General features: G+C 43.7%; 1 protein-coding gene across 2 annotated transcripts in view; it reads left to right on the top strand.

Annotated features, from left to right (window-relative positions):
- Positions 1–11,767, top strand: part of jag2b (jagged canonical Notch ligand 2b) — a 232,857-nt gene extending 221,090 nt beyond the window's left edge. For both annotated transcript variants that reach the window (XM_060829495.1, XM_060829494.1), the window contains 4 exons: positions 2,864–3,112; positions 6,091–6,222; positions 7,746–7,902; positions 9,852–11,767. In XM_060829495.1, the coding sequence (XP_060685478.1) occupies positions 2,864–3,112; positions 6,091–6,222; positions 7,746–7,902; positions 9,852–10,300 (987 nt within the window). In that variant the 3' untranslated portion in view covers positions 10,301–11,767. The remainder of the gene's footprint in view (positions 1–2,863; positions 3,113–6,090; positions 6,223–7,745; positions 7,903–9,851) is intronic.
- The last annotated feature ends 2,045 nt before the right edge of the window (positions 11,768–13,812 follow it).

Genomic DNA, 13,812 nt, shown 5'->3' with positions numbered 1-13,812 from the left:
GGACTGTGGGAGGAAACCCACGCAGACACGGGGAGAATGTGCAAGCTCCTTACAGTCAGTCATCTGAGTCGAGAATTGAACTCGGGTCTCTGGCGCTGTGAGGCAGCAGTGCTAACCACTGTGCCACCGTGCCGCCCACTTTCCGAACCCACAGCCTTTACCACCAAGTAGGGCAATAACAGGTGATGTATGACGATACCAGCAGCTGCAAGTTCCCCTGCCAGTCCCATATCACCCTGACTCGGAACGATATTGCTGTCACTTTCACTGTTCATGGGTCAAAATCCTGGAATTCTTTTCCTAGTCACACTGTGGATATACAACGTGGTAAAGTTTTGTGCTAAATTAGAGATTTAGATAAGTTTTAAATACCAAAAAAAAGTCCAAAAAATAAGCTTGGAGGGCAGGCTAGCAAATTATCAAAAAAAGGATAGTAAGATCTTTATATAAACAAAGAGCAAGGCTAAAGTAAACCGTGGGTCCTCAGAGAATGGGAAATAATAGTGAGGAAATGACTAAGGAATTGACTAAGGAATTGAACTCCGATTTCTCCAGTTTCCTCATTTCCCCTCCCCCCACCTTGTCTCAGTCGAATCCCTCGAAATCAGCACCACCCTCCTAACCTGCAATCTTCTTCCTGACCTCTCCGCCCCCCCACCCCAGCCTATCACCCTCACCTTGACCTCCTTCCACCTATCGCATTTCCAACACCCGTCCCCCATGTCCCTCCTTCCTACCTTTTATCTTAGCCTGCTGGACACACTTTCCTCATTCCTGATGAAGGGCTTATGCCCGAAACGTCAGATTTCCTGTTCCTTGGATGCTGCCTGACCTGCTGCACTTTAACCAGCAACACATTTTCAGCTCTGATCTCCAGCATCTGCAGTCCTCACTTTCTCCTAGAGGAATTGATTACACATGTTGTATCATTGTTCACAGTGAAGGACCCCAGCAATATTTGAAAAATACTGAATAATCGAGGGGCTAAACAGTAAGGGAATAAATACAATAACCAACACTGGGGGAAGAGTACTAGGGAAACTAATAATGGTAAAGGCTGAAAAATCCCCTGGATGGGGTGCATCTTCGGATTTTAAAATAAGTAGCCACAGAGATAGTGGATGTGTTGGTAATAATCTTCCAGGAACTCTTAGGTTCTGGTTTAAGTCCTAGAGGATTGGGAAAACTGTCAAGGTAACATAAACAGACTTTGCAGGGAAAGTTCAGCAGGTCTGGCAGCATCTGTGAAGAGAAATCAGTTAACATTTTGGGTCCGGTGACCCTTCCTCAGAACTCGACCCGAAACATTAACTCTGATTTCTCTTTCACAGATGCTGCCAGACCTGCTGAGCTTTTCCTGCAATTTCTGTTCGTGTTTCTGATTTACAGCATCCGAAGTTGTTGTGGTTACTATTTTATGAAGGTTAACATGTTTATTTAGAAAAAAGAGACAAAAAAAAGCAAGTACAAATCAAACACTAGGCTGAAAATCAGCCATTGGTAAAATGCTTGAGTCTGTTCTAAGGGATATCATAGCAGCATATTTAGAAATACAGAATTTAATCAAACAGAGTTCAGGTAGTTTTATGAAGGTGAAGTTGAGCCTGACCAATTAATTAGAATTATTTAAGGAAGTTACAAGCAGGATAGATAAAGGGGGTCCTATAGATATACTATGGATTTCCAAACAAGATTTGATAAGGTACCACAAATGAGGTGACTTAATAAGATGAGATCCCATGGTTTTGGGTGTAGTGTACAAATATGAATAGAGGATTGACTGACTTCCAGAATACAGAGTTGGGATGCATCGTTGGGAAGTTTATGTCGAAGAAGGCAAACCTGTAACTACTGGAGTACGGCAGGAATCACTGCTGGGACCACAAATATTTATGGTACATATTAATGACTTGATTGAGGGAAGTGAATGTACTGTAGCCAGGTTTGTCAGCAATACAAAAATAGGCTAGTGGTAAGGATGAAATTCCCATGGAGGGCTACAGGCAAGTGAAGCAAGGGGGTAAACGCTTGGCAGAATATAATGTGGGGAAGTGTAAGGTTCTACACTTTGGCAGGAAGATGAGAGGAGCTGAATATTATTTATATGGACAAAGTGTAGAGTGAGGCTAGACCTGTATCCTCTGCAGGTTAGAAGAGTCAGAGGTGACTAAATTGAAACATAATCAAGACCTTGAGGGGGACTTGACCACATGGGTGTTGAATCTTTAAATATTTTTAAGGCAGAGGGAGATTGACTCTCGATTATTGAGGGGGATGAAAGATTATCAGGGGATATGCAGGAATGTTCACAGTATTCCAGCTGTATCTGATAGTGCCTTGTATAGTTTTAGCAATATCTCCCTATTTTTATACTCCAAGGGAAAATATGCTTTCAACACCCACGTGGTCAGGTCCCCCTCAAGGTCTTTATTATGTTTCGATTTCGTCACTTCTGACTCTTCTAACCTGCAGAGGATACGGGTCTAGCCTTTCTCCTGAGGCAGTCGGTTCATTCCAGGCCTGAGTCAAGTTGATGGTTGGTGGTGTTGTATTTTTTGACTGGATGGACCATGTGGAGTTTAATAATGATGTGGAGGAGTTGGTGTCGGACTGGGGTGTACAAAGTTAAAAATCACACAACGCCAGGTTATAGTCCGACAGGTTTATTTTGAAGCACTAGCTTTTGGAGCGATGCTCCTTCAGGTGGTTGTGATGAAGGATCAGCGCTCTGAAAGCTAGTGCTTCCAAATAAACCTGTTGGACTATAACCTGGTGTTGTGTGATTTTTGAGTTTAATAATGACTAGTCTTTGGCTGATTTTAATCGCTGCTATGCTGACCTCCACGCGTTTTCTCCCCGACAGGTATGGTGTGGTCAGAAGTCTTGCTTGTTGCAAGACAGACCTGGCCATGAGAACTTCATGTGCCCAGAGTCCCAGCAGTGCCAGGCCAGCCCACGGCTCAAGTGCTTCTCTCCTCCATGCACCGACTGGGGAGAGTGCAACGCCTTAAACCCTCCTCCTGTTGACTCTAAATGCCACCCCAACACCGGCCAGCTGGACAACAACTGTGCAAAGATCACACTCATCTTTAACAAGGAGAAGATTCCGAAGGTAAGGAAGGTTGTGCAGGTATAAGGAATTCCCAGCTGAGCCATCGGTGCTGTTGAAAGTTGCTTCAGGATGTGTGTTCCCTCCTGCTGTGAGAGAAATCCTCAGCGTTTACTATCCTGCTCTTGGGTGAAACAAGTGGGAAGTGCATTTGTTCTTGAACAGTCTAATGAAAACTGTTGGCACTCACCCCAGGCCAAATGATTTTGTGGCACAGTGGTAGTGTCACTACCTTTGGACTGGGATGCCCAGGTTTGAGTCCCCCCTGCTGCAGAGGTGTGCAGTGATGTCCCTGAACAGGTAGATGAGAAACATAGTGTCATGGGATCCCTACAGTGTGGAAAGATGCCATTCCACACCGACCCTCTGGCAAAATCCCACCCACACTCAGCCCCCTCTGCCCTATCCCTGTAACCCTGCGTTAACCATGGCTAATCCACCTGAGCCTGCCCTTCCCTGGATACTTCAGACAATGTAGGTTCAATAAAAAAAAACACCTAACCAGAAGGATGCAACTTTTCACATAACAGAATGAATCTAAGATCGGATTGCCCTCTGTTCTCGTTCTGTTGCCCATACCCTGGCGATGGGATACAGACATGCCGACAGGTGGGAATCTGAGATCATTGGACTTTAAACTCCTTGAGCTGGAGAGACTAGGCATGAAAGTGCATTCAGGTACAAATCCAACCTCAGCGAGTTGAGAGGAGGCAGTGGCCAAGTGGAATTACCACTAGATTATTAATCCAGAAACTCGGTGAACGTTCTGGGAACTTGGGTTCAAATCCCACCACAGCAGATAGAGGAATTTTGAAAACATAAAAAATCTGGAATTAAGAGTCTAATAATGATGATGAATTGATTGTCGGAAAAACCCGTCTGGTTCACTAATGTCCTTCCGGGAAGGAAATTTCCATCCTTACCTGGTTTGGCCTCCAGACCCATAGCAATGTGATTTACTCGTAATTGCCCTCTGGGTAATTAGGGATGGGTGATAAATACTGCCCAGAGAGAGCTGTCCATATCCTGTGAATGAATAAAGAAAATGTTTTGCACAGGACTCGGAGTGCTAACTGGTTGACATTTTGTCTGTTTCTCAGTTCTAGCACAAAATGTCCTTCACCCTTTACCAACCCGATACGTTTGGGAAATGCCTGAGCAATGAATTCACTGATGATAAGCCATCCCAGCGGGAAACCTGGCTTAATAGATCTGAAGGTTTTATTTATGCAGTTTGTTTGCGAAGGTAGTTAGTGACTGAACATTTTCACATGAAGCTGTCAGTGTTTGGTAACAAAGAACACAAATTTATTGCACAAAAGAAAACAAAACTGTTTACATATAAAACAGCTTAAAAAGATCTGTATGCAGTGAGCAGGAAGAAAGATTTAGCCTTTTTCCCTGCAGTATCCTTTGCAGTTACTCAGTCCCAGTGCTGTATGAGTCCTAGAGATATACAGCATGAAAAGAGATCCTTCAGTCCAACTCGTCTGTGCTGACTCAATATCCTCAATTAATCTGGTCCCATTTGCCAGCACTTGGCCTATACCCCTCTAAACCATTCCCATTCATATTCCCATGCAGATGCCTTTTAAATATTGTAATTGTACCAGCCTCCACCACTTCCTTGGCAGCTTGTTCCATGCACACACCACCCTCTGTGTGAAAACGTTGCCCCTAAGGTCCATTTTAAATCTTTCCCCTCTCACCCTAAATCTGTGCCCTCTAGTTTCGCACTCTCCTATCCTGGGGAAGTGACCTTGACTATTTACCTGACCTATGCCCCTCATATTTTGTAAACCTCTGTAAAGTCACCTCTCAGTCTCCAACACTCCAGAGAAAGCAGCCCCAGCCTATTCAACCTCTCTCTGTAGCTCAAACACTCTAATTCTGGCAACATTCTTGTGAATTTTTTTCTGAACACTTTCAAGTTTCACAACATCTTTCCTATAGCAGGGAAACCAGAATTAAATGCAGTGACCCTATGTTAACTCTTTTTAATTTGTAAGTAACTGGTACCTTTCCGTTCTGGTAACCAAGAGAGCTGTTTCTGGTTCTGCGGACTGGTTATTTATTGAATTTTGATGGACTAGATTCCTTTTCAGCTCTTAAGGTTTGGAGATTTCTGCATAATTAACACACTACCCTTCTGCGAGAATGAAACCGTTCTTTCAAGCTAAATACACACTGCGAGTTACCCTGATTTTGTTTTTCTCTCATGTTATAAAGCATTAGCATTGTAAACACTTCATTAACACATCATGCCTGGCAATTAAGTCATATTCTTTCTTGGAGAGTAAGTTATATCTTTAGTTATCTGTTCCAGTTGACTTTCCGGCTTTTTAAAGAAATACGATTACTTTTCGCAGAACTGTAACTATATATCTATTTCTTTTCTACTTTCCATTATCATTTGGGATTTTGAAATTCATTGTAAATGTCTATCGCAGTATCCAGTCTCATCCCCCTCAAACTTTCCACCAATGCATCGTGGAGAAACGCCAGATTTGTGAGTCATTAGAGCTCTGAATATTAACTGCCTTGCAGAAAAGGGGGTTAGCACTGCTGCCTCACAGCACCAGGGTCCCAGGTTCGATTCCAGCCTCGGGCATCTGTCGGTGTGGAGTTTGCACATTCTCCCCGAATCTGTGTGGGTTTCCTCTGGGTGCTCCGGTTTCCTCCCACAATCCAAAAGATGTGCAGGTCAGGTGAATTGGCCATGCTAAATTGTCCATAGTGTCAGATGGAAATGGGTCTGAGTGGGTTACTCTTCGGAGGGTTGGTGTGGACTGGTTGGGCTGAAGGGCCTGTTTCCACACTGTAGGGAATCTAATCATGGATTTTCAGGAATTAGATGTGTAGGGTGTTATTTTTAATTGCTGGATGTGTTTGTGGATGAGTTGCAAGATTTATTCTGCGTGTGAGTCATACACCACTTCACCTGGGTGACCCCCAAGTTATCTTCCGTTTCCTGTCTCCAGGGCATCACTGTGGAATATATCTGCTCAGAACTGAGGTATCTACCAGTCCTGCGGAGCCTTTCCAAGGAGCGGACTCTGTTTGTGTTGTGTGACCTCGCCAACAGCTCTGACAGTGCAGTGGAAGTGGCCATTGTAAGTAAGTCCCTGGAAGGGGATGTCAATAGGTTATGTGAGTACTGGAAAAAACTGGAACAGAAAGTGGGAAATGTGCGCTTGTCCATTTTGGGAGAAAGAATGCTATTTAATAGAGAAATATTGCAGAACTCAGTGGTATAGAGGGTTTCTGGGTTTCCAGGTACCGTGAATTATAAAGTTAATACTCTGATGCAGCAAGTGGTTTGGAAAACAATAGTTGAAAGGGAGATGGAAGGCACAATGAGGGGTGTCTTACTGCAGCTGGATAGTGCAGTTGTCAGACAAAATCAGGAATACAACAAGAATCTCCTTATTTGAGAGAATATTATTGTGTTCAATACCAGTCAAAGAAAGATCACATGACTCATTATTGGGATAAAGGCCTCTCTCATGAAGATTTGAACTCTGGAGTTCAGAGTGATCCTACTGAAACATGTACGATCCTGAGGAAACTTGACAGATAATACATCAGGAGAATGTTTCCTCCCGTGGCTGAGACTAGAACCAGGAACGCAGTTTAAGAATTAAGTGGTCTCACTTTTAAAATGGGGATGAGGAGAATGGTTTTGTTTTAGAAGGAGAGCACAGCAGGTCAGGCAGCATCCGAGGAGCAGGAAAATTAACTTTTGCCCGAAATGTCAGTTTTCCTGCTCCTTGGATGCTGCCTGACCTGCTGTGCTTTTCCAGCACCACTCTGATCTAAACTCTGGTTCCCAGCATCTACAGTCCTCACTTTTGCCTTGTTTTAGAGGGACACTGGTCTGGAATTCTCTCACTCAGAAAACAGCAAAGGCTGAGTCACTATTTATTTGAGGCTGAATTAGATTGTTTTGGTAGACAAGAGATCATAAGCAGAATTCGGTTAAACATTGGGGCAGGCCCAAAGGGCTGAATGGCCTCCTCTAACTCTGAAGTCTAGCGTTCTTGTTTGTTTGATGACTGATCAGTCCTTTCTCCATCTGCAAACTTTCTGTGGATGATGGATCAGAAGAGATTTACCAAGATGTTGCCAGGAAAGGAAGGTTTCAGTTGTAAAGGGATGCTGGATAGGCTGGGAAGTTTTTCCCTGGAATGGAGGAGACTGAGAGGTGACCATATAGACATTTATAAAATCACGAGGGGCATGGATAGCGGAAATGGCAGGTGTTGTTTTTCGTTATGGCGGGGATTTTTTAGATTAGGGGACGTATTTTTAAGATAAGAAGGGAAAGATTTTAAAAAGACATCGGGGCCACTTTTATTTTTACACAGAGTGGTTTGTGTGTGGAAGGAGGTTCCAGAGGAAGTGGTGGACGTGGATACAATTACAACATTTAAAATACACTTGGATAAGTTCATGAATGGGAAGGGTCTGGAGGGATATGGGCCAAGCGCAGACTGTTGGGACTAGTTTAGTTTTAGTTTTGGGCATGGACCGGCCTGTGTCCGTGCTGTATGGCTCGATAATGAGTTTTCACGTCTTCGTTGTGCTTCTTTCCTCTGCTCTTCCACCTGCTGCCCCTGCCCCAACCATATCTCAGTCATTTACCCAACACGGTGAGGACCGGGATGGGATCCTGATCCGGGAGGCAGTCACAAAAATTGTGGACAATGTGACCAAGCGACAGAACAGCACGATGATGCTCGCAGTCATCGAGGTGAAAGTAGAGACGGCTTATGTTCCTCATTCCCAGCCAGGTAATACCAACTATTCCCTTCTCAAAATAACAACAAATGCTTCCTGCAGCTGCAATATATTGCTTTTATTCCTTTATTGCTGTGACCCGGCCTCCTGTTTGTCATCCCCTGTATCTGTATGGTGTTTAACTGAAGTCTCCTATACATCGGGGAGACAGGCCACCTACCTGCGGAATGTTTCAGAGAACACCTCTGGGATACCCGCGCCAACCAACCCAACTGCCCCGTGGCTCAACACTTTAACTCCCCCTCCCACTCTGCCAAGGACGTGCAGGTCCTTGGCCTCCTCCATCGCCAGACCATGGCAACACGACGCCTGGAGGAAGAGTGCCTCATCTTCCACCTAGGAACCCTCCAATCACAAGGGATGAATGCAGATTTCTCCAGCTTCCTCATTTCCACCCCCACCCCCCACCTTATCTCAGTCCCAACCTTTGGACTCAGCACCGCCTTCTTGACCTGCAATCTTCTTCCTGACCTCTCCATCCCCACCCCCTCTCCGACCTATCACCCTCCCCTTGACCTCCTTCCACCTATCTCATTCCCAACACCCCTCCCCCAAGTCCCTCCTCCCTACCTTTTATTTTAGCCTGCTTGGCACACCCTCCTCATTCCTGAAAAAGGGCTTATGCCCGAAACGTCGATTCTCCTGCTCCTTGGATGCTGCTGACCTGCTGCGTTTTTCCAGCAACGCATTTTTCAGCTCTGATCTCCAGCAAATGCAGTCCTCACTTTCTCCTAGTTGATTTTAACTGAAGTCTGTGTGGTATCTGTAGCTCAGGCTCTGAAGCTGTACGGAGCTGGGTTCACCTCGAGGTGATGCTGCCTACGTGGTACTGAGCAAATGCAGCACAACTTTTAACAGAGCCATTAACTTGAAGCCCTTGTCTATCCTCCCTGTCCAAAGGAATGTTGGTGTCCTGTCTGATATTTATCCCTCAGTTCGCATCAGCTTTTAAATTAAAAGTTGACAGATATAATTAAGAGGCAGGCACAGCACAGAAATAAATGAAGGCACTACTGCAACGTAGAGACCAATCAAACAAGTGCGATTTTTATTTTGGGATGTTTTGGTGTTTGTTGATGGAGGAATGTTGACCAAAATCCTGGGAAGAATTCTGAAATAGAGCCAGGATGTGCTGATTGTGTACTTCACAGAGAAAGCAGTATTTGTGCACAGAAACCTTGAACTTTTCAGGTCCATGATCTTTAATCAAAACTCAAAGATCCTCCTCCTCCTCTCCATCTTCATCTTCTCCGGATTGTTCTGTAGTGATGTTGGCACGCAGCAGAACAGACAGATACATTTGGTTACCAATCATCCATGTGCTTACCTAAGGATTGTTTAAATCTCCCTAATGTGGCTGAGTTGACTACATTGGCAGGCAGGGCATTCCACGCCCTTACCACTCTCTGAGTAAAGAACCTGCCTCTGACATCTGCCTTACATCTATCACCCCTCAATTTGTAAATATGCCCCCTTGTACACACTGACATCATCAGCCTAGGAAAAAACGTTCACTGTCTACATGATGTGGACAATGTGACCTCAATCCAGAAGATCAGCACCCAGAGTGATTCTGTGGAAGAGAGTGATACAGGACTCCATATTAACTCTGTGTACAGAAGCTGCCTGGACCTGCTGAGTTTCTCCAGCACGTTGTTTCTTTCTCTCTGCATAACCTCGTGATTTCAGGTTTCAGTATACACAGTGGTTTGTTCTTCGTTTTCCTGTCAGTCTTCCTCCTTCAGCTTGTGATGATCTAGTCGCTTTTGCTGTCTGTGGGAGTTTGCTGTGCAGTAGTTGGCTGCTGACCGTACCCGAGATTGTGAAGGGTGCCATAAAAATGCGAGCTGTTTGTTTGTTTGCAAGCAAAATGCAATTCTTCTGATGTTATTGTTCCTCATTCTCCCTGTCCCTGTTTTGTTGTGAATTGTGGACGGTGCAGTGTATCTGATTCCAGTGCTCACCGTGGCATTCGGAATGGTGATCTGTATCATCATCTGCATCTGGTGGACCCGGAAACGGAGAAAAGAGCGAGAGAGAAGCCGGCCGTCCATGGATGACATGGTGAACAATCAGTGGGAACCCCTGAACCCCATCAGGAACCCCATCGATAAACCCTGCAGCAACAAAGACCTTCAGTGTGAATGCAAAAACTTAATGGCTCCTTGCAGCCGGACTCTAATGGCAAGAGAGGAAGTGGAGGAGGAGTTGGGTGTGGACAAGTGTCACTCCCAAAGGTGTACAATTACATTCTTGCCAGCAAAAGGCGATGTTAAATCTTCACCGTTGACTCCAGTCAAACAGGTGCATCGAATGGGCAACAGGGAGAAACACTGCCTAAAAAATGTGAACTCTTCAAATTGTGAAGGAGGTAAGGATCTTTCTGTATGAACCTATGGGAGAGTTGTTTTGTGCCTACAGTTTTTTTTAAGAAAAAGAGAGAGAGAAAAGGAGGAGGATAAATTAAGAGAAATTCTCCTTTTACCTCCTTGTCCCATTGAGACTGAAACCATCTCTTGAAGTCTTCATGGTCAGTCAGTGTCTCTTTCTTTTATCTTTTGGTGTGTGTATAAAGCATTATTTACCAAGTGTCTCTTTAAATCTTGTATAAATTATTTGTGACTTGTTCAGTGTCAAGATCTCTTTGCCAGTTGCTATATTGTGTGTTATTGTCTCTCCTCCTAAATGGTCATTGGAGGAGGGTAGCACCCTTGTGTGTCCCTTAGCAACAGAAAAGGAGGAACCAAGCTTATTATTCAGTGTCCTCCCATTTTACACCAAATGCAATGTTTACATAGGTTTTATTGTGGTCCTTTTCTTTAGCAGTACTTGACCGTTATGTTCCTGTTCCCCAACGAGGTGTTTTCGATGTTCAGTCAAGCGATTGGCCTGTTCTTTTGGGTGACCTTTCACCTTATTTGCCCAAAGCTACATTGGTGACAGTTGCCTGCTGTTGGGTCAGATTTTGGAGATGGGCTGGGACAGGGTTGGGGTGAGAAGTGGAGATTTGTGGAATTTATCAGCGTCACCGTCGTGGCTCATGCTGACAGGGTTTGTGCCTTCAGTGAATGTGCTGCTTTTTTTCATCAAGCCCTCACCCCGAGCTTTCTGTTTCTGGGAAATTGTTGACTTGCTAGACTTCGGGGAGCAGAAAAGGGGGGAAATGAGGGTTTATATATTGGTGAGAGGGGAGTGGTGATAAGGCATAGAGGAGCTGTGCAATGAGTCTGAACTTGTCCCCTTCTTTGATGACTGTCAAAATAGTCAAGAGGGGTGTGATTTCCCAGGATTCCAACCTTAACAAGCAAAGGTAAGGAATGGAATAGGAGACAGTAGCTTCAATCAAAGTGTCTTCTGCAAATATTAGGATTGGAGGAAGGAGTTGGAGGGGTGGGGGGAGCAATTTCTTGACAGGGAAAATACCACAGGATCAAAGTGCCTTGTTTCTTTCTGTCTGGTCCTCTAAAGGACATGAATTTATCCACAAGGTTTCTCTCTCCCTCTCAGTATATCCTGAAGGAAGCTTCGTGTGACAGGTTGCCTTAGACGGGTGCGGTGGAGTCCCCTTATTTTTGGTTTTAGTTTAATTTTGTACAGAGTGAGATCCCACAGAGAGCAACCGGCCTCATGACCCAGAGTGACCCCGCTCCCTCGTCACCAGGAGCTGGGAGTGATTACAGTATTGGAGTGGCCAGTGCCTGAAGGTTGAATTGCTATAGCAACTGTCAAAGACTGTCCTGCTGATTTTTGATTTTTTTTATATAAGTAAATAAATAAATAAATATAAATGACAAGGTGAACTATGTACCTTCCTTACTGTCCAATAATAAAATAAACGATTGTAAGTGTATGATCAAAGCTTCTGTATATATGTATATACTTAAGGAATCGATGTGTATATTTGATTAAATAACTTAAGATAGATATTAATACAAGTTTTTTTTGTTTTGATGCCATTCCTTAATTTATATTGAAAAGGAGCTTTCATGGCATTTTTCTTACAAGCGGGCACACAGACACATCTTTTACTCTAGTATTCCATTCAAAATCTTGAAGTTCACAATTGGCTAAACGCATTTTCTTTAGTTTTAAATAAAATGCCCAAACTATAAGTAGATTTGGCGTGCTTTCAATCTCTGCTTCTGCAGTCTGACCCATTGCTTGCACATCATCATCCCCACAAACTGGGAATACTCCCCCTGGCCCCCAGGGTCATTCCCCGAGCAGGTTGTAATCAGGGAAGGTGGAGAGTGAAGTGCGAGTGGCTGCTTGCGTTTAGATCTTGCGAGAACTCCGAATCACCCAAAATTGAAAGCTAGGATTTCTCTTTTCTCTTTTACAACAAAAAAGTGAAAATTCAGGTGTTCAGGTCACTGAAAACACAAGAATTTGGTCTGATTGATGCATTCAGTGTTCAACAGAATTAAAGAGACATGTCCAAATCTCTCTCCTCCAATGCAGCCCGTGTTCAGCTCTTAGTGAGGGGTGCAAAGGCAGAACAGGTATTTTTGACATTTGTGGCAAGAGTGTGATTGTGCGCTCAGACAGAACTTTCCAAAACTGTTCAGTTACATCGTAGGGCTAAATTAATTGAGCTCTACATGTCAAGTGTTTCCCCAGCCACACTGAGACCCCAATTCCCACCTTCAAATGTTGCAGAATGTTTAATTCTGGTCTTGGAATGTCGGAGAGCACATTGTATAGGAACACTGGTGCTCAGGCCTTTACTCTGTGTGTATATTCACCAGCTCTCTCCTGGGGCGGGGAGGGGGGGGGTGGGTGGGTTAAAACCAATTATGCAAACATAAAAGGGAATGTATTTCTGCTTTGAGCAGAGGAAAGAATGAAGGGAACACTTTATTTGTTTTATATATCTTAGTTTGTTTTTTAAAAAAAAATTTTGCTTAGTTCCAGCGCAGACACTAATGGGTGATATGTTCCACCCTGTGACAAATTACCCTGATACAGAAGAAATGGTTTCAATTCAAAACAAGGAAACAAAAAATACGTGGCCTTATATTCTTTTGGTTTCTCCTCTGGACTTAATTGTAAATTAATTTCGGTTAAATCCAAACCATCATCACCCAACACAAGTGCCCATAATCTTATTCCGATTTCACTGCTGCAGGGTTTATATATATTTATATACATATATGTGTGTGTGTGTATATATATAAATATATATATGTAAAATATATATTTGGCTATGGATTCATTTTGATACTAAATACTTAATGGGCAAACTGTGACATTTGCTTTCTGAATTATGGATGAGAGCTTTTGTTTTCTGAATCACGTGGCATGTTTATTGATGTCAATTACACGTCAGGAGGCTGGAAAAATAATCCCATTCGATGAAATGGGGTGAAAAAACGTTTAAAAATGCGGGCTGGCTGATTTAAAATGAAAATGACAAAGAACAATTTATGTACGGACTCGAAATAAAGTTGTAATTTTTTTTTTGTAAAAGGACACTCGCATTGCCCTGCAGAAGTCCTGTGTTCATTTAGAGCATTTTGTTTGACATGTTCTTAGAGATAACTTTCAAAAAAAAAACTATTTATTAAAGCGTTTTATATTAACGTCTCCCAGTGTGTCTGATGCCTTTTATTCTTGGGGAGAAGTGACGGCTTAGCATGAGGGAGAGAGCATATTTATTCCAGCCTCTGTCCAGACCATTCAGTGTAGGAAGTATTAGCAGCAACTTGGAGGCTGCCAACAGATATATAGGAAAACCTCCAAGTTCCCCTCCGAGCCACCCACCACCCTAACTTGGAAATATATCACCGTTCCTTCACTGTCACTGGGTCAGAATCCTGGAATTCCCTCCCTAAGAGCTTTTTGGGTCAGCCCACAGCACACAGACTGCAGTGGGTCAAGAAGGCAGTTCACTCCCACCCTCT

Source organism: Hemiscyllium ocellatum, chromosome 8, assembly GCF_020745735.1.
Source record: "Hemiscyllium ocellatum isolate sHemOce1 chromosome 8, sHemOce1.pat.X.cur, whole genome shotgun sequence".
Taxonomy (NCBI): domain Eukaryota; kingdom Metazoa; phylum Chordata; class Chondrichthyes; order Orectolobiformes; family Hemiscylliidae; genus Hemiscyllium; species Hemiscyllium ocellatum.
This window is presented reverse-complemented; position numbering and strand designations above follow the sequence as displayed.